Source organism: Rissa tridactyla, chromosome 1 (genome assembly GCF_028500815.1).
Source record: "Rissa tridactyla isolate bRisTri1 chromosome 1, bRisTri1.patW.cur.20221130, whole genome shotgun sequence".
Classification (NCBI taxonomy): Eukaryota; Metazoa; Chordata; class Aves; order Charadriiformes; family Laridae; genus Rissa; species Rissa tridactyla.
Genome location: NC_071466.1, coordinates 131,938,777 through 131,965,784, shown reverse-complemented (window position 1 = coordinate 131,965,784; position 27,008 = coordinate 131,938,777). Strand labels below are relative to the sequence as shown.

Sequence of the window (27,008 nt, the reverse complement as noted above, 5' to 3'; positions counted from 1 at the left end):
ATTTTCATGGTGCCTCTAAACTGAAGATTTTGCCTTTCAGAACTGAACCTCTTCCCTTTTTACTGTGACAGGTTTTACCCATCAAGACAGGCTCTCTTTTCATTGATGAAGATTGCTCAGCAATTTATACCCATGAAGTTTACAATTTCATCAACAAGAAAGAAGAGAAACAAGCAGGGAGATACATTATGAAACACACTTCCAGCACTATTTGTGAGATGACGGATCCTAAAGGAAATCTTTTCAGGGTAAAATACATGGAAGGAAATGAGTTTCTGCATTTTAAGTAATTTTTTCTTATCAATATCTCTCAAACAAGCCTTGTAGTACTTATTCTTAAAGTAGCCTAGCTAGCCAGAAGGAACAGCTCCTGAATCAGATCTTTGAAATGTTCTTGAGGATGCGATGGGTCTCTTTTTTTTGGTATTTCCCCTTTCTGGACAGACTGAAATAAAACACATGGTCTACAGTTTCTCACCTCTGAAGTTACCTTAATTAGCATGACTTGTCTTATAGCAAAAAATCATCTCTGCAAATGAGGATTAAAAATGAGAGAGGATATTGGCTTTTCAGAATGTCTGTAGAAACACACATAAGGGAAATTTGTTGTAAAAGGAATGATTCAGTCTTTAAAGTCATGCTGTTTGTGCTGTGATCCTTTCACACCAAAGAGGTATTTCTGAGCTAGATTAGTACTTAGTTTGAGTTCAGGAAACATCATCTGTCTGTTTCACTGGGCTAGGTCATATTACAGTTCAGCAGCAAGTTACTGTTTTAAATGTATCATGTAATTCAAATCATTTTATGTAATTTCTACTATAGGTCATGGCTGATGGCAGCACATCTGTGTGTGTTCCTAGCATTGGCTCTGATGACAAGGAAGACAGAAGTTCAGCATCAGCACTCCCCGAAGTTAACAAACCTATCACTTATGATGAGCATGTCCCCAGGTAAACTGCACAGGATTCATAGGTTTACACTTTCTTTCTTCGCTATGCTGTATTTGGGTACAGGATTTGTAGATTTGAGCTTCCTTTGTTCAGTACTCTGGTTTTGCACGTTATGGTGGGTTGACCTAGACTAGCTGCCAAATGCCCTCCCAGCCACTCTCTCACTTTCCCTCCCCATCAGAACAAGGGGAAATATAAGATGCAAAAGGTCGTGGGTCAAGACGAAGAGGAGGAGATCACTTTCCAATTGCCATCCCAGCCAAAACAGACTTAACTTGGGGGAAATCAATTTAATTTTTTGCCGATTAAAACAGAGTTGGATGGTGAGAAACAAAGATGAAAACTAAAACACCTTCCCCCGTGCTCTCTTTTTCTCAGACTCAACACCACTGCCTCATTCCTGACCACTCTACTTCCTCCTCATCCCAGCAGTGCAGGGGTGGTTGCGAGGATGGGAGGTTGTGATCAGTCTGTAACAGCGCCTCTCTGCTGCTCCTTCCTCCTCACACTTTTCCCCTGCTCTACTGTGGGACTTTTCTGTTGGCTGCAGTCCTTTTGGTTAAACCTGCTCCAGCATGGGCTCTCCATGAGCTGCAGTTCCTTCAGGAAACATCCACCGTAGTCTCCTCCACAGGCTGCAAGGGAATCTCAGCTTCTGCACCAGGAATGCCTCCTCCCCCTCCTCCTTCTCTGACCTTAGCATCTGCAGGGTTGTTGCTTATACTTTTTCCCGCCCTCCACTGCCTGTATGGCATTTTGCCCTTTCTTACACGCACTTTCCCTGAGGTGCCACCACCTTGGCTGAGGGGCTCAGCTGTGCCCTGCAGGGGGTCTCTTGGAGCTGGCTGGGACTGTCTGTGTCCAGCACAGGGCAGCCCCTGGCCTCTCCTCATGGAGACCGCCCTGCAGACTCCCACTGCCAACACCATGCCTCCTATGGCCAATACAATCCAATGTGTGTGGCTGGCTGCATAGGTTCTTCATCATCTACGCGGATGGTTCTGGAACCGAGCTCCTGCGGAGCAGGGATGTACACGAGTATCTTGCTGAAGTCCGTCGTGATCCCACTGCTGCTGTCTTGCAGGATCCTGTACAAGAGCGTCCAGGTAGGAAAATTTTATTTCTTTTCCAACAAACTAATAACAGAAATAATTACAGAGGTGGGGTCAGAAGTTTCAAAACTCTTATTTGGACAGGAAATTTGAAAATATTTTTCTCCATGTAGAGAGGCGCCCACACTTCTGGCAGTGAAGCATGGGGAAGAAGAAGCTTGTGGAAAGCTTTGGGAAGAGAGAATTAACTGAATGACACTGTGAAGGGATGAGTGAACAAACAACTGGCATATCTTTATCCGCTCTCAGACATGCAAACAAAAGCAATTACCAAATGCATAGATTCTCTGTGTATTTACTGTCAAAAAACATTGAATGTATCACAGTCTTCGTTAATCATATAGCTCTATTTATCAATGAAGACAATGATACTCTGATATTGACCCTTAGTCTGGCTGTTGGAAGGGATAAAGAGATGGTATTAAGAAGCTGGAAAAATATGACCAATATAGGGGATGCCAGTAGTACATGGCACCAACCACCTCATAGCAACAATAAAAAAAGTAACATCCTGAAATGATTGGTTATCATTGGAACATTAGTTGGAGATACTGTGTTTCTATAAAATACACTGTGGTGTAACAAGTGGATCCTAAGAAAATAAATATATCTTTAAAAAGACAGGAACATCTTTTTCCGTCAGGTTCGCCTGGATATGGGGGGGATAATAACGATAGTTTGCTTGAAGTCATAAAGTGCTAAGACATTCTTCTCAAAGATTTATATCATAAGCATGGGAAACAACTTTCCTACCTAGTATGTTTATCAGGTTTTGCACATTTTTAAATGCTGCTTCTATTCACAGTAATGACCGGCTCCCTGTTGTACGAACTGAATGAAATGATTTTGCTATGGGAAAAGGAAAAGAGAAAGGGCACTGAGGGAGATGGAAAGATAGGGAAGGTGGAAAGATCAGGAAGATGGAGAAGATACATAGCCAGTGAAAATCCCACTCAAGAAAACCTGCTCACAACCAGCAGTCATTCATAATAGTAGCACGTCTGCTTTTCCAGACTTCATACTCTACCTTGCTCAATGCTGGCTCAATTAGCCTTCACACCAAGGCTCTACAATTTTGTATCATTGTGACAAACTGCCTCAGTGGCCGTATCCGTTTTGAAGGCCACCTATCGGGTAGATAATAGTAGATTAAGTAGATTTTCGGGTTGGGTTGGAAAAAACATTTTTAAGAACATTAGAATTAATCAGAACAATAAAAAGAGATAAAGAATCATCTCGGATGGAAACCATCCAGTGATCAGATTGTGAAGTAAAAAATACAGAATCATGCAGATTCTGAATATGATGTACTTCTGAGATTAGTATTCGGTAAATATGGGTCAATGGTCTGCTCTTCTTTGTTTGGGATGCTCCATACACTATACAACTGAGCTGTTACCCAAGACTCAAAGCAAGTAGCATAGACAGTCAGTTAAACGTGTAACGTGAGTAATCTGAATTTGTCCACTATTGTATAATTACTTCAGTGATCCAAACTCATCCAACTATTCTATAATCAGTTCAGTGATCCGATATTATCTGTAGCCACGAGTATTGTATTTTCACATGGAGTTTTACCACTTGACAGTAAGATTTTTTTTATACTTAGGTAAGTATATTTTTCTGGAGGTTTGAGACACTTGTCTGTCATTTTTGGAGTTGAACTGATTCTTAGCAAAATGTGTCTTTGAACCAGGTGTTTTAAGTATTACTGTCCTCCGCCCTTTGGCGGAAGCCTCGCCTTGGGTAATGAAGAAAGAACCAGAGAGTATTGTTCCTCCAAATCTTCAGTCAAGTACCTGGGACACATTTTCTCCTGTCGAGGTATAATTGTTTCAAAATTGTCCTTTGCTGCTTAAGCAATAGATGTTTGTCACAGTAGGGTGGGAAATGGAGCTCTAAACAATATGGCATTGTTAAGTCCAGTATAGTCCAGTATATTAAGCAGGCAAAGCAAGGGGCAGGCTGTGTCAGTGAAAATGTAGTCACCTCGGGCTTCTTCTACTCTCAGTAAGGTGATATACTAATTTTAAGGGGAGTTTTAGAATAAGTTTTAGAATAGATAAATTGTGCCCAAAGAATATACCGGCTTTATTGCCGTGATCTATGGCTCTACAAGGAGAGCATGTGCTTTTCATCTGAGACACACATTGCTGATATCTGCGTTTAGTCAGTAATATAAGTAGCCTCTTGCTCTTTTTTCTTTTTCTCATCCATGTTCAGAGGAAGATCACAGATCCCTCAGTCAGAACACATAGTTGGAGGGGTCTCTGCATTGGATCCAAAGAGCAGACGTGCTTGCCAGTACCCGTGCGAAAATGTCCCAAAAAACTGCAAGTTCGTCAGCTGTTCCAGTATGAGCCACTCAGTGATGAACTAAGAGAAAAGCTGCAGCTTTCCCTTAAGGTAGTACAGTCACATTTATTCATTCTTCCAGTGAGCAATAGAGAATGGACAAGTTGCGTGACATGAATTTGCCATATTTGCCTGAGACAAAAATTATGCTAGTTTTGAAGAACAATCAGCATTTCATATGTAGACAGGTGCTCTAAGAAGAGTGTGTTTCTGAAACAGCTTAACCGTTTTCACTCATCTCTTGTGAAACTTACTTTTCTGGGCAAATACGTCCAGTAAACATCACAGATAGTACACTAACAAATAGTTTCCTTTCTGTCAATATTGGTTGTCTATTACTCTGCTTTTTCTTTGTTGAGAGTTTGTTTTCCTTCACAAAGCCTTAAAAACTGAAATCTATAAAGTTATACATGAATTTCTAACCCACTATAATTCTGCAGTTAACTTGGTGACCAGGTCACTGAGACACACTCTGTTTTGGTTATGTATTTGTGTTCATAAATCAGTACAGAACATTTCCAGGTTCAAGTCTGGGTATTGCAGACTGAATTTGAAAGTTAACAGCATGTGAAATTTGTGAAGGTAGTAGCATATTGTAGCCAGTTAGATTATTTTCTTTTTCACATCATTACATTTCAAAGAATGCATGCTTGCAATAGAAAACACTGACAGCTGTTCAGCCCTGGCATGTTTGGGACATGCCAGTCTATCAGAATTAAATTTTACCCTTTTACAGTCTATAAATGATTCTTTAATTTGCATACCAGTCTCTCAAGGTAATGCCATAAATAAAAGTTCTACACCAAAATCCCAAGGTGTAAGTATCTCCGTTGACCAGATCTGTTGTTGGCTTTTAGAGAAAGAATGCTGTTTGTTACATTAGGAAGGAAGAATTGCAATTACTGGCGCTGAGAAAACATTTGTAGTAATTGCATTAATTTGCAATGTAAGTGTCCTCATTGTTCATATATCAATATTTAATTAATGGATCTTTCCAGAAAAGAAGTATCTTAAATCTTTAGCCAAATATTCACTTTGTCAGAACTAAATCAAGATCTAAACAAAAAGGTATTCTTCCTTTCTCCATCTCCTTTAAGATTTAAGAGGTATAAAGGAATGAAAAAGAACTGGTATTGCAAAGAGATTGCTTCTGCAAACCCTGTCTATTCATAAAGGTCGGTACTGCATGTAGCTTTCTACCACAGTGGTGTGTTAGGACAACCTTCTGTTAAGGACCCTTTTTTTACATCCAGCTGATCTTCTAAAGAATAAAGAAGTGTGGGAATAGAGAAGTGTTCTTTTCTGTAGCACTTAGTGTGATTCTGGCAAACTAAACATCTGTCTAAAAACAGAGCTTCAGATTTTTTTCTGAACCTAATTTTTCAATTATGATGTTGTAAATTTCCTTTTCCCTAATAGGAGATCAAATAGGAGAGAGATACAGATCACAAACAATGCATGTCAGAACACCTTTTCTTCATTAAGCTGACCTTAATAATATAATTGATTATTATTAATAGCAGCTATTTACTCAACATATTCATTTATTCTGTCATGTAGTTTACTCAAACGCTTGCACACTCACTCATACTTGCTTGTCTGGTGCAACAGTTGGGAGGCCAAACCTACCTGCCTACTGGGAAGCAGGCAGTCACGCTGATGCACCGGCACATCTAGGTAGCTGTTGGATGTGGTCCAAGTCACACTGTTCATCGTGGGTGCTCATGTGTATTAGTGGCATGGTAGAGATTCAGCAGACTGTCGATGTCCTTAGACTATTAATTCTTGCAGACTCGGCAGTATTGCTAGTCTTCAGAGTTGATTAGTCCTTGCTAAGCTTTCACCTGCTACCTTCTCAGCATGTACTCCTCTCTTTGACCTGTTGGGTTTCTTAAAAACTATTTCTCCATGCAGAACCTTTAGATATCTATATAACCCATTCACACAAATTCACAGAAGGGGCCTTTATGATATTGAGTCCATTACTTCTACAGACTCTTTTCTCTATACATGTGACCCTTAAGTCTACCTCTGCAAAGAAAACGTCTGCATCTTTCTTGTTCTTTTTCATTGTTCTACCAGGAATATATAGACAACATTTTAAAGCAGGAAAATGAGCTGGAAGAGATGAATGTAAAAGAACTAAGAACAGAAGAGGAACAGGAGAATGCTGCAAGTCTTCCTGAACTGGTTATGGTGGGAAAGATACAGTTTTTAACTACTTTTTCCAACAAAGCCATTGCATTGCATTAAAAGTGTCAGCCTTAAAACACATCATTGTCCGTGAATAAAATAGCAAATGTTAGGATAGCACAGTGCCAGCTCTGCTGTAGTTTAATGGTAAAGCAGAGCCACACTCAGCCTTCAACTGAGTGGTGCTACTGCCATTTTGGGGAAGCAGTGCTCAAAACAGTTCAAGAGTTTCGCTCTACAGAATGATATATTCCCAAACGCACAGGCCAAAATTACTGAAATGCATATATCCACCAACATTAGGACGAGAATGTTTCCAGTCTGTTGTCATTGCAGCCGGGACACTTGTATTTCAACCACAGCCACATCCGCAGTGAGAGTTTAAACCCTGCTTTTGGGATAATCCAAAAACAATCTGGAGGGATATTGTTATTCCTGGAAAAATGTACTCTGCTAATTTAAACAGTTAATTAGAGCATGAAATGAAAAGGGAGGGGAATAGGTAATGGGCAAGGTGGGTAAACAGGGGAAGAGGAAGAGGGACTTGGGGTAGTAGTCAGGAAACAGTGAGGTCAGTGGGAGATGAATGGTAAAAAAAAATTGGAAAAGTTCAAGCAGCAGAAGTGGGTTGAATGAATTAGGATGAATGAGAGAAACACTGCTTACATCTTATGTAAAGAGTGATCAGTTTGCTTTATTTCAGTTCTTTAAATAATTTGTTTCCCACAGCTTCCTTTAAATCTGGTACCTTGCATGATGTGAATTCATGCACTAGATTTTTAGTAGTTATTAAACGCTGTTTTCTTTTTTAGCCTCATTTAGGAAATACTTTTATTTCCATTTAATCAAATAACACATATATAATGAATTCAAACATACTGAATTAAAAAATCTGGCATTTGAAAAATAAGATCTATCCATGTTAGTGTAAATTTTCACTTCCAGATGTTCTATCAAACTTTCAAAAGTGAGTGTATTCTAGTAAAGAAACATCTTCTTAGCCTTAGAGTCTACCTTTTAAACCTTGTCTCAACATGCAAAAACATTAGGATTGAGATCTTTCCATTTTTAAATGCTATTAATTTCGTTTTCCTAGCTTTCTGGATAGATCTATAACTTTACTTCTTCCCCTCCACCCCGTACAAGCTTAAAAAAACCCCATGTGATTCTAGAATTTGTCTCTGAACTTTTTACCCAAGTTAGCATTTTCATTTGCTGAAACTAAAGCCTATTTTTTTATATTAATTCTTTTGTATATATATCTTTTGCTCGGTACTTTCAAGTGACATACAAGTCTTAATGAGAGTAAAGAAAAGAGGTATCTAGCAAGAAAACAGGAAGGAGCTCACAACTCTTCTGGAAAGAGGAACACAGAGAAGTGAGCTATCAGTAACTCCATCTGCCTCTATCCCTTAGGCACACACTTAATTGCTGTGATGAGATCCAGGTACTGAATCTCACATGCCGCTCTGTTCCAATGAAGTTATCTAGTAACTAATTATTGTTGATTGTCCCAGCTAACACGATTCACGTTGGACAACTCTTTTCTGAGCAGTAGAGTCTCACTGTGGACTGGCTGTGACTCAGAAATCAGTGTCACGCTCATCTCAAGTCTCCGCTGTTCCCCAGGTTTATTACAGCCTAGACTGCCTGGTCACAGGAGCTCTGGTTTCCATTTAACTGCTTCAGGGACAGCATGAGAATAAAGGAAAGAGCTTAGTTTATAGTGTCTTACGCCTCAAACACTTTACTGTAAACAAACCACAAGAGAGCTTCTCAGTAACAAAGCCTACAAATTCCTCAATGCATTTACTGTTTGACTTCTTGTTGTGACTGTGAGTTTTAGATCTAGTTCAAATCCTTTGCAGAAGGATTTGAGTTTGAATATGAACCGGATTAATTGTTTTAATAAACAGCAACTGTATAAAATACAAAGCCATCTGTGAAGTAGGTCATCAAGAAGGAAACCAATACCTGTTTAGACCAGGGAAATTGTACTTCATTTCCTTTTTCACCACCTTGTGTTTTCTAACACACTGAAGTACCTCCATTCTTGTAGTCGCATTCTGAGGTAACAAGGTAACACTTGTTTAGGATAGGAATCCTTTGAGCAGGATGCTGTTGTTGTGAAGTCTCTTTCTCACATGGTCACAGTTGTTTCTTCTTCATTGCAGTCCTTCCCTAACTGGGTCAACTCATTTGAAGATCTCAGTGATAGAGGTAATAAAAATTGAATATCTGTCTCTCAAATATTGTATTGTCAATATCGTAACTCTCAAATACTCAAATCTCCTAAGTTTTGCCACAGAAATTTCTTTTCAACCAAGGAAATTTCTTTGGACTCACAGTTTAGGTGCGAGGCATGAAGGAAACAACACATTTTATAGAAGACGTCAGGACAGTGCAAGTCTTTAGTAAAGCCCCAAAGCTGGTGACAATCTTAAATATGGAAAGATTGGCTTTTCTCCATTATACATATTGAACTAGTAGTTCCTTCCATGAGAATGTTGATTGTGGCTCCTTCACAGCCACAATTAAGCACAACCCAAGTAAGCTAAAAGTAAAGGTCCCTGAAAGCCCACATTATTTTCTTCAGCTGGAGACAGAGCCATGGAATGTTGCTCCCCAGTCCGAAAGTGGCTGAATATCAGCAACTTTTCCTATTCACAGATATTTGATTTGTATCTTGAAAGCACACAAATATATTTCAGGAAATACAGGGTAGGGGTATAAATGTTATCTGCTTCTGGTTCTTTCTACCTTGAATTGAATTAATTTCCTATCTGTTCATGTTCTGAACTTGGTTTTGGAATGAAGTTCTCTCTTCCTCTTCTCTCACACTAATAAAGAATCTGTAGCTTTTCATCAAGTGACAGAAAGATGCATTAAAAATACCTCCTTCTATGTTTATTATTCATTACATTTAGCAGTGCTTAGCAGAACATGCACATTCGATAATACTCTTTATCTTACAGCTCGTGTAACTGAGTTGTACGAACAGGCAGTGGATTCTCATCACACAGAGAAGACAATCACTACCCAAAGAGAGGACCAAGAGCAGAGGTTCAGGTAGGACAGACCAGTGAGAACTGATGGAAATTATTAAATAACACGAAGGATGGAACCAAGCACACAGGCAAGGCAGCGTACTTTACTGACCGTTATTAAGGACCAGGACCCAGATCTCTAGATACATATAGCAGTGTTTTACTGGCTTTTCCTATGATTATTTTTCCCCTCTGTGCCTCTCATTCCTTATCTCAAAGATTCTTTAAAAATTGTTGGAAAATTATTTTGAGGGTTTCTGTGATTGAATAATATAATAAAAATGCAGATATGAATGAACAATTTTGCTGCAAACCATACAAATCCAAGTCAGGAGTCACCTGAGATGTTAATATAACATACTCTCATAAAGAGAATTTTCTTTCCAGGGTGATCTTGTAAATATTTTTGTGCTTATAAAACATTATGCTAGTTTTCTCATTTTAACTACTTTTTTCTTCCCTGATCATTCAGCCCAGAAGGAGTAGCACCAGTGTCCAAGTGGCAGAGCAGACTAGAAGAGCACAGGTAATGGTATTAGTAGGACAGAAAGTTAATGATTTTAAGAGCCAACTTAAGCCTGGTTTTGGAAAGATTGATACTGATTTCACCAGGTCTTGGGTAATGGTCCAATGGTTTGCTAGCAAATAATGGGGTGTTTTCTGCAAGAGAAATGCTGAATGGATGGTTTAACACTCTCTCATTTTTTCAAAACCTAGCAGTATTGCTGGTAACTTGCACTATTTAAAACAAGGCTGAAGTTTGAAATCTTGCGTTCTTTTTTCTGACTCTGCCACCAGCATGGAAAATAATTTATGTTACTATTTTGAAATGCTGATGCTTTAGGTTAAGATTCAGGTATTCTACAAATCCTAGCTGATTTTTCAAATAGAAACCCAGACATGTGTCTCTGAAGCTTGAGAAGCTTCAAAGCTTCTCAAGGCAAAACAGTCCCAGCTTTCTCAGCCTATCCTCATGTGAAAGATGCTCTAAGCTCTTAATAATCTTTGTGGCCCTTCTTTGGACTTAATTCTGTAAGCCCCTGTCTTTCATGTATCAGGGAGCTGAGAACCAGACACGGTACTCCAGATGTGGTTTCACCAGTGCTGAGTAGAGGGGAAGGTTCATTACCCCTGCCTCTCTGGACCTGCTGACAACACTCAGCCTTTATCTGTGCCTTTATCAATTCCATTCCTCAATGTTTTAAATATAACACTGAAAAAGAGGGTGAACTCAGTTATAATGCTTTTTTTCTTTCTTTTCCTTACCAACAATGTTAAAACTTACTTAGGAAAGAACTTGATGAAGAAAAGAAGTTCTTAATGGCAATAAAAAACAAAATAATTCCTCCATATTTTGAATCAGAATTCAGCAAGGAGTTTTTCCTGAAAAAGGTAACGTAGCTGAAAACTGGATGAGTTTGTGTTAGGTCAGGTAGTTTTTGCCATAATCCTACAAAGACACTTGTGGGTTTACGTCTCAGCCTCAATGTATCTCAAGAAACCATTACAGAGGGCAGTTGTGACAGAATCAATACTGGAAATTATATGCCCTTGTCAAAGGAAACGTATCTTGGAGACAGTATATGTTTATTGAGTAAAAACTCTGTAGATTCCTTACATAAACTTTGGAGAGAGTCTGATTTAGAGCAGAAGCTGAACCTCAAGTCTTTTCACTTACGCCTCAAAAACCTCTCTCTGCTAACTAGAAAGCACATTAGTAAGGCTAACCCTCCTGGGTTAAAGGGTGGCCATGGGAACGTTCCTTATGTAATCTCACCAGATAAATGCTGTAAGTGCATAAAGTATACTCAAAAATGTGCTTTGGAATCTGAGGTATACTTATGCATATCTTTTTTTATACTTACCATAGGATCACAGAATGGTTTAGGTTGGAAGGGACCTTAAAGATCATCTAGTTCCAGCCCTGCTGCCATGGGCAGGGACACCTCCCACTAGCCCAGGCTGCTCAAAGCCCCATCCGCCCTGGTCTTGGTTCTGCTTATTTGACTCCTTTGCAATTCCCTTCCCCGCTCCTCCTTTTCTTTTTTTTTTTTTTTTTTTTTTTTTTTTTGTGGCAGGGGGGAATGAAGGGTGTCTGCAGGGTTTTTTTCTAAGTGTTTAGTTGGGATTCCTAAGCCCCCTTTCTTTCTTTTCTCTAGTTTCCTGATGTGGAAGCACTGTCTATGGAACTTCCTCCAGTTCAAAAAACCCAAAGTGGTAATTTCCCTCTAGAGAAGAACAAAAAACCCAGTAAAGGTAATCTACTGTCTGGCAACATTTTAGTATCTTCTTCATTGTTTTATCCAGTTGTCTCATTTCACATTGCAATTAAATTTAAGATTACATTATCTGAGCCCATGTATTCCCAGTCGTTTTGACACATGAACTACTTGCACCACAATGGCTATCTCTATTCTGATACATGAAACATACCCAGCAGCACTCCCTGATATTGAGATCCACCAGCATGGAGTAGGCTGTGCAAATTCAGTGTCCCAGAAGAAGATGGCCTTTTCCCTGGCCAAAGCTTGTGTACCCAAGAGTGTTTCTGGCGTGACTGCTAAGTGGCACAGTCGGTATCATACCAGTGTTCTAACAAGTTAACAGTGTAGATTAACATATTCCAGTACCTGGGAATGTTCCTGTTTAATCCACTAATATAAATGTGATCTATGAGACTTCTATATTTAGTGTGTTAAAGAGCCTTGGCAGACATCATTGAATGTGGAAGCACCATAGGCTTTGGATGCAAAGCTGAAGAATTGTGCTATGAATGAGGGGTGGATGGATGAAAAATGCTCAAGAAAAACTTAATGGAACAGACAATAGCTGGGGGGATGAGCAAGAACCGAGGAGGCCAAGTTTAGAAAAAGACTAGTATGACTGTAGGAAAAAAAAAAATGGGAGATTGAATTCTGAAACTCAATGGCAAGAGGGGCAGCTTGGAGACTGGGGCAGAAGCGATATGGAGTAGGAAACATGCAGGCTAAGGATAGTTTGGAGGATATAGCAAGAAAGCAGTGACTGGATGACGGGAAGCAGTGAAAGATTGAACCGTCATCTTAGGTCTGAGCTTTACAGCATTGAGAGGAACACTTCAGTTGTTTGAAAAGCAGCCCTGACAAGTTACTGAAATCACTCAGTGAAATTAGAAGTCATACACAGCAGCAAATCGTTATCAGGAAAGCAGTACTCCATGGGGCTTTATCAGACCCCCACTAATTCCCATATTTCCTCATTTTGCAATCACCATATTGCAGTCACCGGAAGACCTGTACTGGATTGTCCGTTAGCCCTTTATGGCTCAGTTAGCCGGAGAACAAGAAATGACCAATCGCAAGATACGCCTTTTTGATCCCTGCTGCCCAGTGGTGCATAATGTCACATGCAGAATTTACCTAGCCTTTCACGGTTATGTAGATAGAGCTTTCAAAGGTTGTTTAAATTAAAGCTCCAAAGACTTTCTGATTTTTTTTTCATGTGTTTATGAAAATTATGATGATAATGAAAAACACTTGTCACAGTATTCCATTATTTTCCCTTTAGCATCTGAATGTCTCAATACCATGAGGGATTCCTCACTTTCACCTAGCCTTCCGCTGCAGGCTCATTCTAAACAAAATGAAAGTTCCAGCAGCACAACAGGTAAAGCTGCCTTCCAGAATGTAGTTTGGAGCAGGTTAATATCTATTGTCTTAACTTTTGACAAAATATTTACAACAGAAATTTAAATATGCCTATCTCTGTTCAGCATTCTGAATACATCTAAATGCAAGGCTGTCAGAAAAGGAAGGAGGTATAAAACTAATGGAAGAGATTTTCTCCTCCATCCTAGGAGGCTGCTATAACAACATGGGGATAATGGGGATGGTAGAATTGCAGACAAAGCCAAGAAGTAATTCCTCTACTAAAAAAAGTTGCACAAGACAATTTTTGCTGTTCATTAAGGCCTGTAACAGAAGACTCTTGAACGGAGTTTGCTGTGGTTAAATGGTCTTTGCCATTTAAACATCCCTGTTCAGTTTTGCTTTCCTTGCTACGTCTACTGCTATTCGCTCTGCTTATGCATCTGCTTGTGGTGATCATCAGCCTTGGATGATCACCACTGAAGAGCCATCAGTCTGCTTTAATTAGCCCCAACCTTTGGCTCTCACATAATGCCACACCAGCTGAGCTTTGGCAGTGCGTACTTGCAAAATCTATCCTTGCATCCCATAGTTAGCTTCCCTTCTCCCCTTCCGTTCCCTTCCACGCATACCGGTACCCTTGCTTAGTACCTCTGAAAGACGCCATTGCCTTCAACTTCAATGCTCTGAAAGAGCCGTTGCCTTCAAACTTCCTAAATTTCCTCTGTTATTTATGCATAAGCCATACACCTTGGGGTAGATGTACTAATCTGTACTTCCAGAGCCACAGGGTATGTAATGAAAGGAACAGCAGCTTGAGGGAGGTGGAGGGAGGGTATGTGTGGAGAGAGAGATGCCAAAACTACACTAACTTCTAATGTCAAAGCATAAACGTTGCTTACTTTTAAGCAAAACAAGCAATGCTAGTGTTTTTTTCCCTAATGTCTATGCTTAGCTGTTTTTTATGAGCTCTAGGCCATTTGCTGTGTAGATGGGAAGCCCCTCTCTACACCACCTGCAGTTCTGTTGTCTGGAAATAAGAGAGGAATCTCTCAAATAGCACCACTCTCAAATAACATTTCTGCCTCCTCACAATGACTGACCAGATTTATCATTCCAGCTAGGTGATGCCTGCAGTCCAAACTGAGAAAAACAATTCTCTTCCATACAAAATACTGATCTAGAGGTTGACCTCTGGTGAGAAGACAGCCACCATAATTGTCTTGTGTTTTCACTTCAGAGGTTATCAGACTTTACAATTAACTACATGAGTCTTAGGCTGTCAAGCAAAAGAGGTTGTATTTAGATCTAAGTTGCTCTGGCCATCCCTATGCTCAGCCTATCTCCATTCGGCAGTAGAGCACAGTTCAAGGATGAAAAGATAGCTAAGATCACCTTAACCCCAGAGTCAGAATCATACAGGTCATCCGTATGAATGAACTGTTGCATTCAAGACAGTAAATCCTGCCCAGAGACAGCGCTTCCTAGTTGGTTGTGCTGGCAGAGCTGTACTGCTTTGGGGCCCGGATTGGAATTTGTTGTTGTATGGACGTACAGATTTGACTTGACCAGGCTGGGTGTTTCTGCACAACTGATCATTGTGCTGTGCAGGCATGCCTTGGGAATAGTAATGTTCTCAATTTTGATTTTAGTGCTTGGGGGTTTGTACCTCCTCTTCTGTTTTTAATCATGTTCACAACTGGTTCTATCTTCATTGCGAGATGCCACTGAGATGCTTCCGACTAATTTTTTTCTAATAAGTACTGTACAAATTAACTTATTAGTTACATTTTAATTCTTGCTACTATTAGGGGATTTCTTAAGGATTTCTTAACTAAAAAGTGAGACCAGTTCTTCTGTCCTTGTGTTAATCAAATGCTTTCATAGAAAATAAAAATCTTATCTGAACAAGAACTTCAGGATTAGGCTGAATATGATGCTTAGGTTTTTGTGCTTTTGGAAATCTTTCCTTTCCAGACCTAAACAAGGCTGCAAGATCACAAGAGACACCCTTTCAACATAAAGTTCAGAGCCTACTGGTGAATGCTGCAGGACAGCCAAGAAAAGAGAAAGTGAAATTACCATCATCCCTTCAGGGGAGAAAACCAAATTCCATACCAAATAAAAAGGTAAAATAACGTCTTTTTTTGTTAATAATAATATCCTCTCAGTCATCTCTTTTGCATAAAATCTTCACTCTGGAGCAATACTGGAAGGTATTTTGAATCTGTTTACTGAAACATAGTGGTTGCAATTTATGTGTAAGTTTACTGGCAATTCTGAAAGTACCTTTCCTTTCAACTATTAAGACAAACTCGTACGCCAAAAGCACAGTTCTGCACCAGGCACCCACATGACAGCTCTGATTTCCAAAAGAGCAGAGCTTCCCCCGTTCCTCCTGAGACATCTTAATGGCTTAGACTGAAAACTCGAAGCAGTATAAATTTGCAGACAATACTCAAAGTGCTTCTTCAGTTTTTATTTTAATTAGGATGTCTTTTTGTAATTCTTCAGGATGAGTGGACAGAGGTCAAATGCAGGTTAGGTAACTCTGAACCTAACTTGATGGCCACCAACTTTCTCTATTGTCTAATATTTTAATTCTGTTTGCAAAGATAGAGGATCCTGTCGCAGGAAAGGTCAACACATCTTCTCTTGCAACAACAAGACAGCATCTTAGTGGCTTCCATCTCATTCCACCCAGAGTGACGTTTGGAGTGCTAAAGGAAGGCTGTACCTATGTAACCACTGTGATCCTGAAGAATGTTGGTGTGAACTTCTCAAGGTTACTTTGAATTTTTAGTACCTTGGTTTTTAACTGTCCAAATATGCACTACTTGTTAATTGTCAACCTTTTGATCTGATTAACATGAGATAACAAATGGTATTTTTATATTTGTAATCATTTGATAATGACTGACCGGATAGAGGAGAGGAGATAATATTAGAAATACTTCAGCATTATTTGCATATTAGTGTTATTATGAAGACGGAAAGCAGTAAGGAACAGCAGGTGCTGTATGCATAGTCCTGGCCCATCGCAGATGATTTACTGGTTCTTGGTGAAGTTCGCAGGTCCAGGGACCAAAGTCTTTCATGGTAAGCAATATTACATTTGGTTTTGGGAAACGTTGCTGGATGCTGCAAGTCAGACAATCTAAATGGGCACAGGCATATTCAGGCAGACACGTGTCTTTAGCCACATTGAGAAACAGCTCCAGCGATGACACTGGGAACAAGCAGAGGACAAGGATGAAGTAAAGCATTTATTTGTGCACACATTTCCCTGACTGAGTGTCACCCCTGTCAGTGTATGGGACAAAATAGCACCGCACCGTGTTCCAGTGAGGTGAGCATAAGTGAAGTCCATTTCTAGGTTAGCGGTCCTGCAGCTTGTCTCTCGCCCTGCATGACAAATCACAGGAAATTATTGTATTTACCCAGCTGCCATTTAAAGAATATATAAATACAGTAAGAAAATGCATGTGATTGCCCTTCTGTACTAGAATTCCCCTCTTGAGTGTCTGCACATATGTTCATTCGGTCACTCCTGCACCAGCACAGTTCCTGTGGTTTTACTTTAGCAGTATTCAGACAGGCATGATTATGACCCCTGTGCTCCCAGGGGCCATACATGTGACAGAAAAGAGGGCAAAGCATATTTCTCCCACTCCGTTTGCTCAACAGCACTTGCCTCAGCTGTGCTATATGTACTTTGCTTTTTAGCTTAAAGGAGAGCCTGCAATAACGGTCTCTAAATCCTTACAGCTTCTGAGCTCTATCTATGGTTTGTCACTTCAAAATAGCTTCATTTGAATGGCTACAATCCCACCTCATGGTTTCAAGAATTGCAGTACTTAGTGGGAAGCTTTAATTTCAGATGGCTCAAAAGCCCCAAAGCCAAAACCAAGCTTTTTAAATGCCTTTGTTCTAAGATAGCTATTCCCACCAAAGTTTTCCTCTTGCTCCCACCTATCCTCAATTACCTGCTGCAGCTGGAGAGGTTCTTAGTTTATTTAGCAGTTAACTGAAAGCTGCTATTTAGGCCAACTTCATCCATTTGTCCTAATGGACAGTTATATACTGTCCTTTCAGAAACTTAGAGTAAGCCAGGCTTGGACCACTCCTGGGCCTTTTTTCTGCTAGACCCCCAGATCTAGCAGAAAGGGAGAGGGAGACTAACTGAAAGTGTGGAAATAAATGTCCTACTGGCATGTTGGTCTAGGTCATTCAAAAGCTGCTTCCTCTTAGCACTGGTGATAAATAGTCCTTGGGCTTTCCTGCAACATTAGCACTGGATAAGGAAAACAGTTAATGAGGTGAATAAACATTCTTGAGCTTGAGCGTGCAAGTCTCATGGCCCTGATGTGCTGCAGCTTCCAGATGCCGTTTTCTTTGGAGCACTCTTCACGTGAGCAATCACCTGCCAAACTTCCCTTTTCTGGATGTAGGTGACCTACAGTTTGATGTGCTCTTGAAAAAGAGAATTGAGGGAGGTGTCACAGTGACACTATCTCATCAGTCACAGCACCCCTTTACTATGGTACTGCAGTGCTGGAATGAAATAAACATAAACATTTATGTCTGACATTTGTTGTTCCTTCTCCTTGGGTAGCTAATTATCATCAAAAGAGGAGCTCACAGGAGACTTATCCTGCTGGGATCATCATGATCTCTTGTGAGTACTCAGCCAACTAGCCACTTTAGAAATCTGTTCAAGACCAGCTGAGAGGCTACTGTACACCTTCTTCCATCAGGATGGATGTCAGAGATTTTTTTTTTTTTTTTAAATGAGCCTAGTTAGAGCTATTTTTTCCTTTAATGCACATTAAAGCATCATGGTGCATGCCATGATAAATCAGCACATCACATACTAACATCCTAGAGCTCAAGTTGTGCACGTTACTTTTTCTTTTTTTTTTTTTTTTTTTTTTTAAGTGACAGGGTACTATATATAAGCAGTCAAGGAAATCCAGCTTATCTTTTAAGCCTTTTACTTGATGCTTTGAGAAGAGAGCTAAGTGACTAACTAGCTGCTGAATGACAGCAGAACATGCTGAGGGCAGGGGTATGGCCAATGGTGGGCAATTCAGGGCTACATCTGCCTCGTGCTGAAGCCAAAACTTTTCAGTTACAGTTAACTATGTGACTTCCAAACTGTCCATACCGTAGCCTGAACTTGTTGGGACATCCTGTGTTTCTCATAATAGCCAGCACTCCAGAGAAAGTGCAGGAATTCTGACAGCCAGTTTATAAATCTGACAGAGCTTTCCATAAGATGGAGCCATATCCTAGGAATGCCTCTTCTAGTGCCTTCCCTTTAACAGCTTCTGGTGCAAATGCATGCTGGTAAATGTTCTTCAGGTGAAAACAAAAATCTACAGGATAAAGTCTAAAGCCATGCAAAAGTAGAGGTCATATCTGCTCTAATGATCTTTAGAGATCCTAACAGTGGAAGTCGTGTGCACGGAAGGCCTGCACAGAGGTGAAACAATCAGTGAGAAATGAAGAAGTGGAACTACTGCCTTAGCGGGTACTGTGAAATTAAAGAAGATTCACACAAAATTTATAACGGTATCATGCCCTCTGCAACAGAATCATACCAAAGGACGTTAAATAAAGATCATTAAGGACTTCTGTGTATACAACACACAGGTGTTTGACAAGAAGATGTTAATTTGTACTTCAGCTTCCTTTGTGTATGCAGGCTTAGAATGCTGATATTTCACATTCTATTGTAAGGACCAAGCAGTGTAACAAGCTCTTTGGAGACTTACTTTGGGCCATTAATCTGTTCCTTTGGGGTTTTTTTTGTTGGAAACCTGAGTCTTGGCAAGAAGACCAGGAATATCTTTGTAGCCCAAGTTGTATATTGTGATGGGAAGGATGAGCTGACAAGGTCTGTTGCTGTTTGCACGAGCAGAAGAAGAGCAGATGGCCTGCTTCCCAGCAGTGCCTTCTGCCTGCCTGAAACAGTTTCTGGCAAACTGATTCTCTTCTCTTTCCGACAGGTTTCGGGTGAAGCAACCACCACCGCACACAGGACTGAGAGTGACGTACACACCAGGACCTGTAGGTTACACATAAGATCTTTTGGGTTTTTGCTAGACTCAGCTGGCTGCTAGGCCATCTAGGGTGTCCTCTCATAACAGCTGTCTGAGAATAGAGATGGCAGGGTACATGATTTGTTTAAAGTCACTGGAAGTGATGCTGCCTTCCGCTGTCCCTCTGCTGCCTTCAAGCAAGCTGCCTGTGTGCTCCAAGTCTCAGAGCCTGCACCAGAATGCAGAGGGAGAAACATGTTAAATTTAGTGGAAAGCAGCAGATCAAGCACTGAGGTTAAAGGGAGCTTTTTTGAAGCAAACAGGATACTCTAACACTACCTCTGAGTTTTCTTATGTTTAGGGTATTTGTTATATCTGTCCTATCTTAGGCCTAGACTTTATCTTCTGTCCTGATAACCTTCAAGAGCTGAACCTAGTAAACTCTTGCCTCAACCGTTTCTTCCCTGCTTGCAACTGTTCTCCACTTTAAGTCTTTTATCTAGCAAAGCACCATGGCATATGAAATTTTCCCATTAAGTAGGAAGCTTTCATGCGTTCTTCTTTTGTTCAGTCTCTCTCTTCACCGGTGTGTTGTATCTGAATAAATATTGTGCTGGTCATTATCCCTGCAGCATCCAGATAATATCAGGCAACATCCTTGCCAATGCTTTTCCAGGCATGGAATCAAGAAGGAATGACTTGTGCAAGGAGGCAGTGCCAGAATGCAAGTTAAACCTCCTTATCCAAAGCCCTAGCTACAACTCAGTGCTTAAAATCATAGAATCACAGAATAGCTTGGGTTGGAAGGGACCCTTAAAGGTCATCTAGTCCCTGCAATGAGCAGGGACATATTCAACTAGATCAGGTTGCTCAGAGCCCCGTCCAACCTGACCTTGAATGTTTCCAGGGATGGGGCATCTGCCACCTCTCTGGGCAACCTGTTCCAGTGTTTCACCACTCTGACAAAAAAAGTCTTCCTTATATCTAGTCTAAATCTACCTTCTTCTAGTTTAAAACCATTACCCCATGTCCTATCGCAACAGGCCGTGCTAAAAAGTTTGTCCCCATCTTTCTTATAAGCCCCCTTTAAGTACTGAAATGCTACAATAAGGTCTCCCCAGAGCCTTCTCTTCTCCAGCCTGAACAACCCCAACTCCCTCAGCCTGTCTTCATAGGAGAGGTGCTCCAGCCCTCTGATATTTTTGTGGCCCTCGTCTGGACCCGCTCCAACAGGTCCGTGTCTTTCCTGTACTGAGGGCTCCAGAGCTGGATGCAGCACTCCAGGTGGGGTCTCACCAGAGCAGAGTAGAGGGGCAGAACCATCTGCCTTGACCTGCTGGCCATGCTGCTTTTGATGCAGCCCAGGATACCGTTGGCACACGTTGCTGGCTCATGTCCAGCTTTTCGTCCACCAGAACCCCCAAGTCCTTCTCTGCAGGGATGCTGTCAATCCCTTCATTCCTGGCCATATTGATACTGGGGGTTGCCCCAACACAGGTGCAGGACGCTGCACTTGGCTTTATCGAACCTCAGGAGGTTTACATTGGCCCACTTCTTGAGCTTGTCCAGGTCCTGCTGGGTGCCATCGTGTCCCTCAGGTGTGTCCACCATACTACTCAGCTTGGCATCATCACCAGACTTGCTGAGGGTGCACTTCATCCCACTGTCTATATCATTGATGAAGATATTGAACAGTACTGGTCCCAGTAAAGACCCCTGAAGGGACACCACTTGTCACCCATCAACATCTGGACATTGAGCCATTGACCACTACCAATTCCTCATCCACTGAACAGTCCACCCATCAAATCCGTATCTCTCCAATTTAGAGAGAAAGATGTTGTGGGGGACCGTGTCAAAGGCCTTACAGAAGTCCAGGCAGATGGCAGGAATAATTCCATTCTCTTTTCCTCTCCACACATCCATCCCTTTTCTATCTCCTTTTTCTCCCTACCTCTATATTCTTTTTAGAATAGAATAAAATAAAATATTGTATTCAAGTTGGAAGGGACCTATAATGATCATCTAGTCCAACTGCCTGACAACTTGAAGGCTGACTAAAAGTTAAAGCATGGTATTAAGGGCATTGTCCAAACACCTCTTAACCACCGACAGGCTTGGGGCATCATTTGATTCTCTCCCAGCTGTCCGAGTTCCCCTTTTCCCTCTGGAACCTAAAAGGAAATTTAAGGAGAAAAAATGCAAACACATGGCAGTTTTCTTTCAAACTGCAACGTAAAGAAACATTGTTTTATACAGACCTTTCTACTGAAACAGATAGGGCGTAACCGGCAAGCACAATCATGTGTGCTGGGCACTAAGTCTTTAATTTCATCAGACAACTCAGATCAAGAAGCAGCTCCACGGACTGCTGGAGGGGACTATGTACGAAACACGCACCTTACCTCCGAGTAATCCTCTGTCTCTCCTAGGTGGCAGCAGGCTTGCAGGTTGAACTGGAGATAGAGATTTTTGCCATGGTAATTGGAGGGAAAGATACTGGTGGCCTTGAAGAAATTTCCCATGATATTGAAATATTAACAGAAACTGAGACTCTTCTCCTGCCTGTGAGAGCAAATATCCTTTGTTGCCTTACTTCCCACACACACCTTCTAGCATCAACCCTGGGGACCGTCCACTTGTCCAGAGCCTTAAGCATCATTGCCAGTGCAGGCTGCTGAAGTAGCAAGCTTTTCTCTCCTTTTCAGAAATGCATAAATGGGTGTTTTCAAAAGCACAACAAACAAACAATTTAAGATTATGACACTAAAAGCAATTTACATCAGAGTAACAGGTTTTTGAAAAGTGGGGAAAGGAAGAATGGTAAGCTCAGAAAGATGTGGCTTTTAAAAAAATAAATGAAAATAATAGTAACTCTTTTCCCACCACCCCTAATGGAAATCCTCTATAACGTTTTTTGAACCTATCTGGTGGTACAGCCTCACGGGCAACAAAATCATGTATCAGCTTGGATACTATACAGACAAATGAGACAATCCCTGTGTCAGCGGAGGCGCAAGCACAGAAGTGCATGAATGCTATCAGAAGTCAGCCCAGTTCAGTGGGCTTTTAATTGAGGATAGAGGTGGAGTAAAAGAAAACAGCAAAGTCAAAAACTACTATTTCTCTTTCCTTTTTGCTCCAGAAACTATAATTATTTTTTAGATAAAATTACAGGCTCATTTTTAAGGGCAAGTTCAGAAGAAAGTGTGAAGTTCTGTTTGACTTTTAACCAAATTTGCACTTAAAAGCCTGGGAGAAGAGGTCTTCTGGAAACCTACAAAAGAAGTAGCAAGGCAAGATGCATCCAAACACACCAGAAACTCCACTCTTGGTAATGGCCGCCTTTACCAAAGAAAGGAGAACTTCAAGGTCCTCTGAGACTCACCAGAGTGCTACCTAACAGCAACTCCATCAAGGCCTAAGATGCTCTGGAAGTGTCATTGGAACTCCCCAAATTTACTTCATAGTGACCCAAACAAGTCTTTCATGACCATTACTGCGGAGCTGAGTGAGACAGGACTGGTGGCACAGCAGCAGAAACAGACCCTGCTCTGTTTCCACTCACGCAGTCCCCAGGCACGCAGTTGCAGGCCAGCCTCCTAAATACGTGCCCTTCCCCAATATTTTACCTGGTCTTTAATCTTTGAGCTGAGGGCAGTAGTCCAGATGCAAGTTATTTCACAGATTTATTTCGAGAATTTATTCCAGCCTCCACACATATTATTTTAGTTACATAAATGTGCAGGAATGGTTCAATCCTTAACATTATATTCCACCTGTGTTAACCAATGACGCTTATGAGTGCCGCCCACAAGGATACCCCCAGGGTGGGATGGCAGCAACAGTCCGGGCAGTTCCTACAAGCTCCAAGCCGCGGTTCCGGATTACACTACCCCGAAAGCTTTCCAGTTAATGTAAGTACTGGATGCAGTGATACCAGCCATAAATTAAAATATGTTTGTTTTACCTCCTCTTGGCTTCTGATCCACATCATCAACAAACCTCATGCAACTGACAGCAAAGCTGTCATGCACACACCACACAGACATGACTAATTAAGACAAGAAAAGGGAAGCTGCGGATGGCATTAACCAAAGGACTCACTGCAAGAGATGTACAGATTACAACTGCGCACAGCAGAGCCTCCCCAGTCCTGTCCCAAATCCTTCACTTAACTGTCTCCACATTAAACACATCATTGAGCCTCCTGGCAGCAGGAGGCTGGATTTATTGCAGTTAAGCCCTAATAAATCAGCCTCTCTTTAACACTCTTCACTTTTTAAAACCGTGTCTTGCTGCTGACCCTTTGACACTGACGGCAAGTCTAATAAGGGGCAGGAGTCTTACAGACAGACAGGGCAACCTTAACATAACAAGTTCAAGCACACACAGCCCTCTGCACGCATCGTTCCATACAGCACACTTCTGTAGCCTTGGAGAATCAGACTATATGGAGAATGGGTAAGTCTTCCCTGCCAACAAGAAAGCCTTATTGGGAACTTCTCCCCAAGCCACCAGGCAACATATTGAACATTAGGCTAGTGTTTCATCTCACCCATATCAGCTCAGGCACTCAACAACACAATCGATGGTGACAGTTTATAAACAGGAACCCTATGGATGTTTCTTCTCTCCTCAGCTCAAGAGTCCCCATTTGCCTCATGTAAGTAACACTGACATCATCTTTTTCTTTCAACTTTAACATCTGTAAGTCTGCCATGTTATCTTATAAGTCAATAAAGAAATCCCATCTGTATCTCATTTCCTCTCCTCTGGAGAAAATGAAAAGTGACCACATCAGTCAGTTCTCAAAAGAAACTTCTTAGAGACACATGCACCTCTGACTGCTGCATCTGCTCTAGGACTGCCCAGAGTACATCAAACATAGCGGGGGTTTCCCTGTTTAAATATCTTCTTACCTTTTCTAGTGGGGAATTTTACCCCGAGAGTAACGTGCAATTATAGTCTAGAAGAACAGCAAATTTAATGCCTTCCAGCTTAGGAAGCGAAGCTCACCAGTGAGGGCAATTCAGACAAACTTCTCTCACTTCATGTTGAAATGGAAGAGAAGCAATCACCCAGTCAGTTCAAATTTCAGTGAGACACCCTCTTGTTCCGACAGTCCCAAGAGAAATTCTGATCAGTGCCATCTCCCATTAAAAGCTCCAAAGGGAGAGAAATTAACTACATGGTATTCTCCTCCCACGTGGCTAATCCAGCTAATCATAGTTGCTGTCCCCATAGCCAGATCTGCCTTTTGTTCTGACAAAGTCTTTTTGTGAATTGCTAACACTTACTGAAGCTGGCTATGGCTACACCATGCTACCCAAGCAACTGTACCAAATGCCTCTTCAGACATTCCTCCCCACAAAATCTCCTGGACTCAAAACCATATCCATCACAAACACACCAATGAACTCTGGACTGGTTGGTTTAGTCTCACAAAATATGAAACGCTGACGCTCCTAGGTTAACTCCTGTATTTGGTTAAATAGTCATGTTCAACTATCCAGAATAGAAATAGTTAAGTCTTTGCAGAGGCACTGTCACAACTTTTTTAAGTTTGTATCACCTTTCCAGGTGGTTATCACCAGAGCCAATGATTCTCTCACTGAAACCTAGAAACCTTCCCTGCAATCACAAATCACAAAAAAAAAATCCCCTGACTTAATCACAAATTTGCTACGCTTCCTAGTAGAGACCAAAAAGCAGAAAATCACTGATGAAGCATCACCTGATGAAACTTAATCATATCTCATTTATATTTTCTTAGTTATTTCTCATTTATATTTAAAACATTTCACGAAGATTTTCTTAATACACTTAAATACTGCATAGGAAGCTGCCCATGAAAGCCTTCAGTATTCCTAAGTAGACTGCCCATCCTGAACTCCTGGTCATAATTTTTAAGCCACTCGATTTGTGAAATAAATAAAAGCAAACAATCTAGTTGAAGCCCACGTGAGAGCCCGTTCTCATGTTGTTCCCTTCCAACAGCAAGAGTTCTACTGAAGCCAGCCCCTAGCAATCCCAGCGCTCACCCAACACTTGCAAAGAATCTGGACATAATTACTGGGTTTGCTTCAACCACTGTACAAAGGTAGAGTTGGGGGTTGGGTTTTTTTCCCTTTCCTTTCATGTTAATTTTCTCTCCTCTTTCACTACAGGTCAGAGCCCTAGAAGAATAACAAGAAGATCAACAATACTGAAATATCTGAATTTTAGTCCAACGTTATGGAAACATCCCAACCTAGACTTTTTCATTTATTTAACCAGATTAACATGAATAAATATTTTGTCTGTCCCCTATTAATGGGAAAGGTGGTCCAAAAGTTGCACAGCCTTCTGACGCAGCCGTCTGAAATGCAAACAGTGGAAAGATTACTGTATTTCAACCCCAACTTTTGATACTCTGTACTTCAGAGGAGTGAGAAACAGTTCCCAATAGGTTTATTTTGTTTTTAAAAGGGGTTAGGTTTCTATAACCTGTTCTGAGGCACCTGAAATCTTGTACTGAGCATGCAGCAGGTTTCACTAAAGTCAACTGGTTCTTCAAGAAAGAGCTGCTGATCTGCTCTGGTCTTCAAGTTCTTAAGTTTCTGTTTGCTTTCACAATCATAGGCTTAACTTTCTGTGTGTTCACCTACCTTTAATTAGCTGCAGACACCAGATGGGGATTATGAGTACACAAAGGTACACTCGACTGAGAAGAATGGACAGAGAGGGATTCTCTTATATCCTCTCTCGTTCACTATCAGACACGATCATCTTCAAATGCTCATCTGCACATCTCCCTTCATAGTAGAAGACTGAGCGACTTGGAGATGGCCTTTTTCCCTCTCTATTCCTATTTACACAGTCGTGACTAAAAGAAACATCTCAGTCTCTTTGTGAGACACCGTATTTGTATATCCAAGCGCAGTTCAGCTTTCTTTTTATTAATTCATTTCCAAAGACTTGTTTCCTGTGTTTCATCCTTTTTCCAGCATGTGACATCCCGAGAGATGGGGAATTTTCCTTGATGCATGCACATGACTTGTTCTCTCAGAACTTTACAATGACTGAGAATCCCATGATTGGGGATTAAATAAGAGCTTTTACCGGCATGAAATATGAATGCGAGTTTTGGACTCTCCTCTCACTGTTAAGTGAGACACATATTGTAACAATACACATTTTAAGTTATCCCTTTATTTGCAAGTGCTTTCCCACTCAGGTTTGTAAATCCCGGGGATTTCACCTTAGAAAGGGCAAGTTGAGGTACCCAAAGATACCACGATTCTAGTATATCAGTGGATTGTTGGCACAGGACAGACCTCTTCCATTTAAAACGTATGCTGAGCTCCCTCAGTAGCCATCCGAGTACTCCATTGGTGTTTTCCACTGCCCCACCAGACATGACTATTTGCCTGTCAGCTCTCTCAGTCAGATTTGACCTATTAACCAAAGCCGAAAGCCAGCTCAGGAGGGTGCCAGAACAGACACCCACCCGGGGGCATTGTTTCAGCCTACCCACAGAGGAGAAAACACCGCAAGAAGCAGTGTCAAACTTGATCCAGGATTCTGCAACACCAGTGATTTTGCTACTGACTCTGCTGATTTCTGCCCTGATACTTTTCAGTTTTTTTCAGTTTTCTGCAGACACAGACAACAGTCCTACATCAGTCCCCTTGGGATT

The 27,008-nt window shown here is 41.1% G+C and overlaps 1 protein-coding gene across 1 annotated transcript in view; it reads left to right on the top strand.

Annotated features, from left to right (window-relative positions):
• Positions 1-23,266, top strand: part of SPAG17 (sperm associated antigen 17) — a 105,911-nt gene extending 82,645 nt beyond the window's left edge. Inside the window, exons 31-47 of the mRNA XM_054214622.1 lie at positions 72-248; positions 823-950; positions 1,926-2,056; positions 3,759-3,886; positions 4,286-4,468; positions 6,500-6,613; positions 8,785-8,830; positions 9,586-9,679; positions 10,130-10,183; positions 10,947-11,049; positions 11,817-11,913; positions 13,204-13,302; positions 15,261-15,412; positions 15,899-16,068; positions 19,295-19,355; positions 21,760-21,904; positions 23,107-23,266. Coding sequence (XP_054070597.1) covers positions 72-248; positions 823-950; positions 1,926-2,056; positions 3,759-3,886; positions 4,286-4,468; positions 6,500-6,613; positions 8,785-8,830; positions 9,586-9,679; positions 10,130-10,183; positions 10,947-11,049; positions 11,817-11,913; positions 13,204-13,302; positions 15,261-15,412; positions 15,899-16,068; positions 19,295-19,355; positions 21,760-21,904; positions 23,107-23,243 — 2,019 coding nt within the window. The 3' untranslated portion in view covers positions 23,244-23,266. The remainder of the gene's footprint in view (positions 1-71; positions 249-822; positions 951-1,925; positions 2,057-3,758; positions 3,887-4,285; positions 4,469-6,499; positions 6,614-8,784; positions 8,831-9,585; positions 9,680-10,129; positions 10,184-10,946; positions 11,050-11,816; positions 11,914-13,203; positions 13,303-15,260; positions 15,413-15,898; positions 16,069-19,294; positions 19,356-21,759; positions 21,905-23,106) is intronic.
• The last annotated feature ends 3,742 nt before the right edge of the window (positions 23,267-27,008 follow it).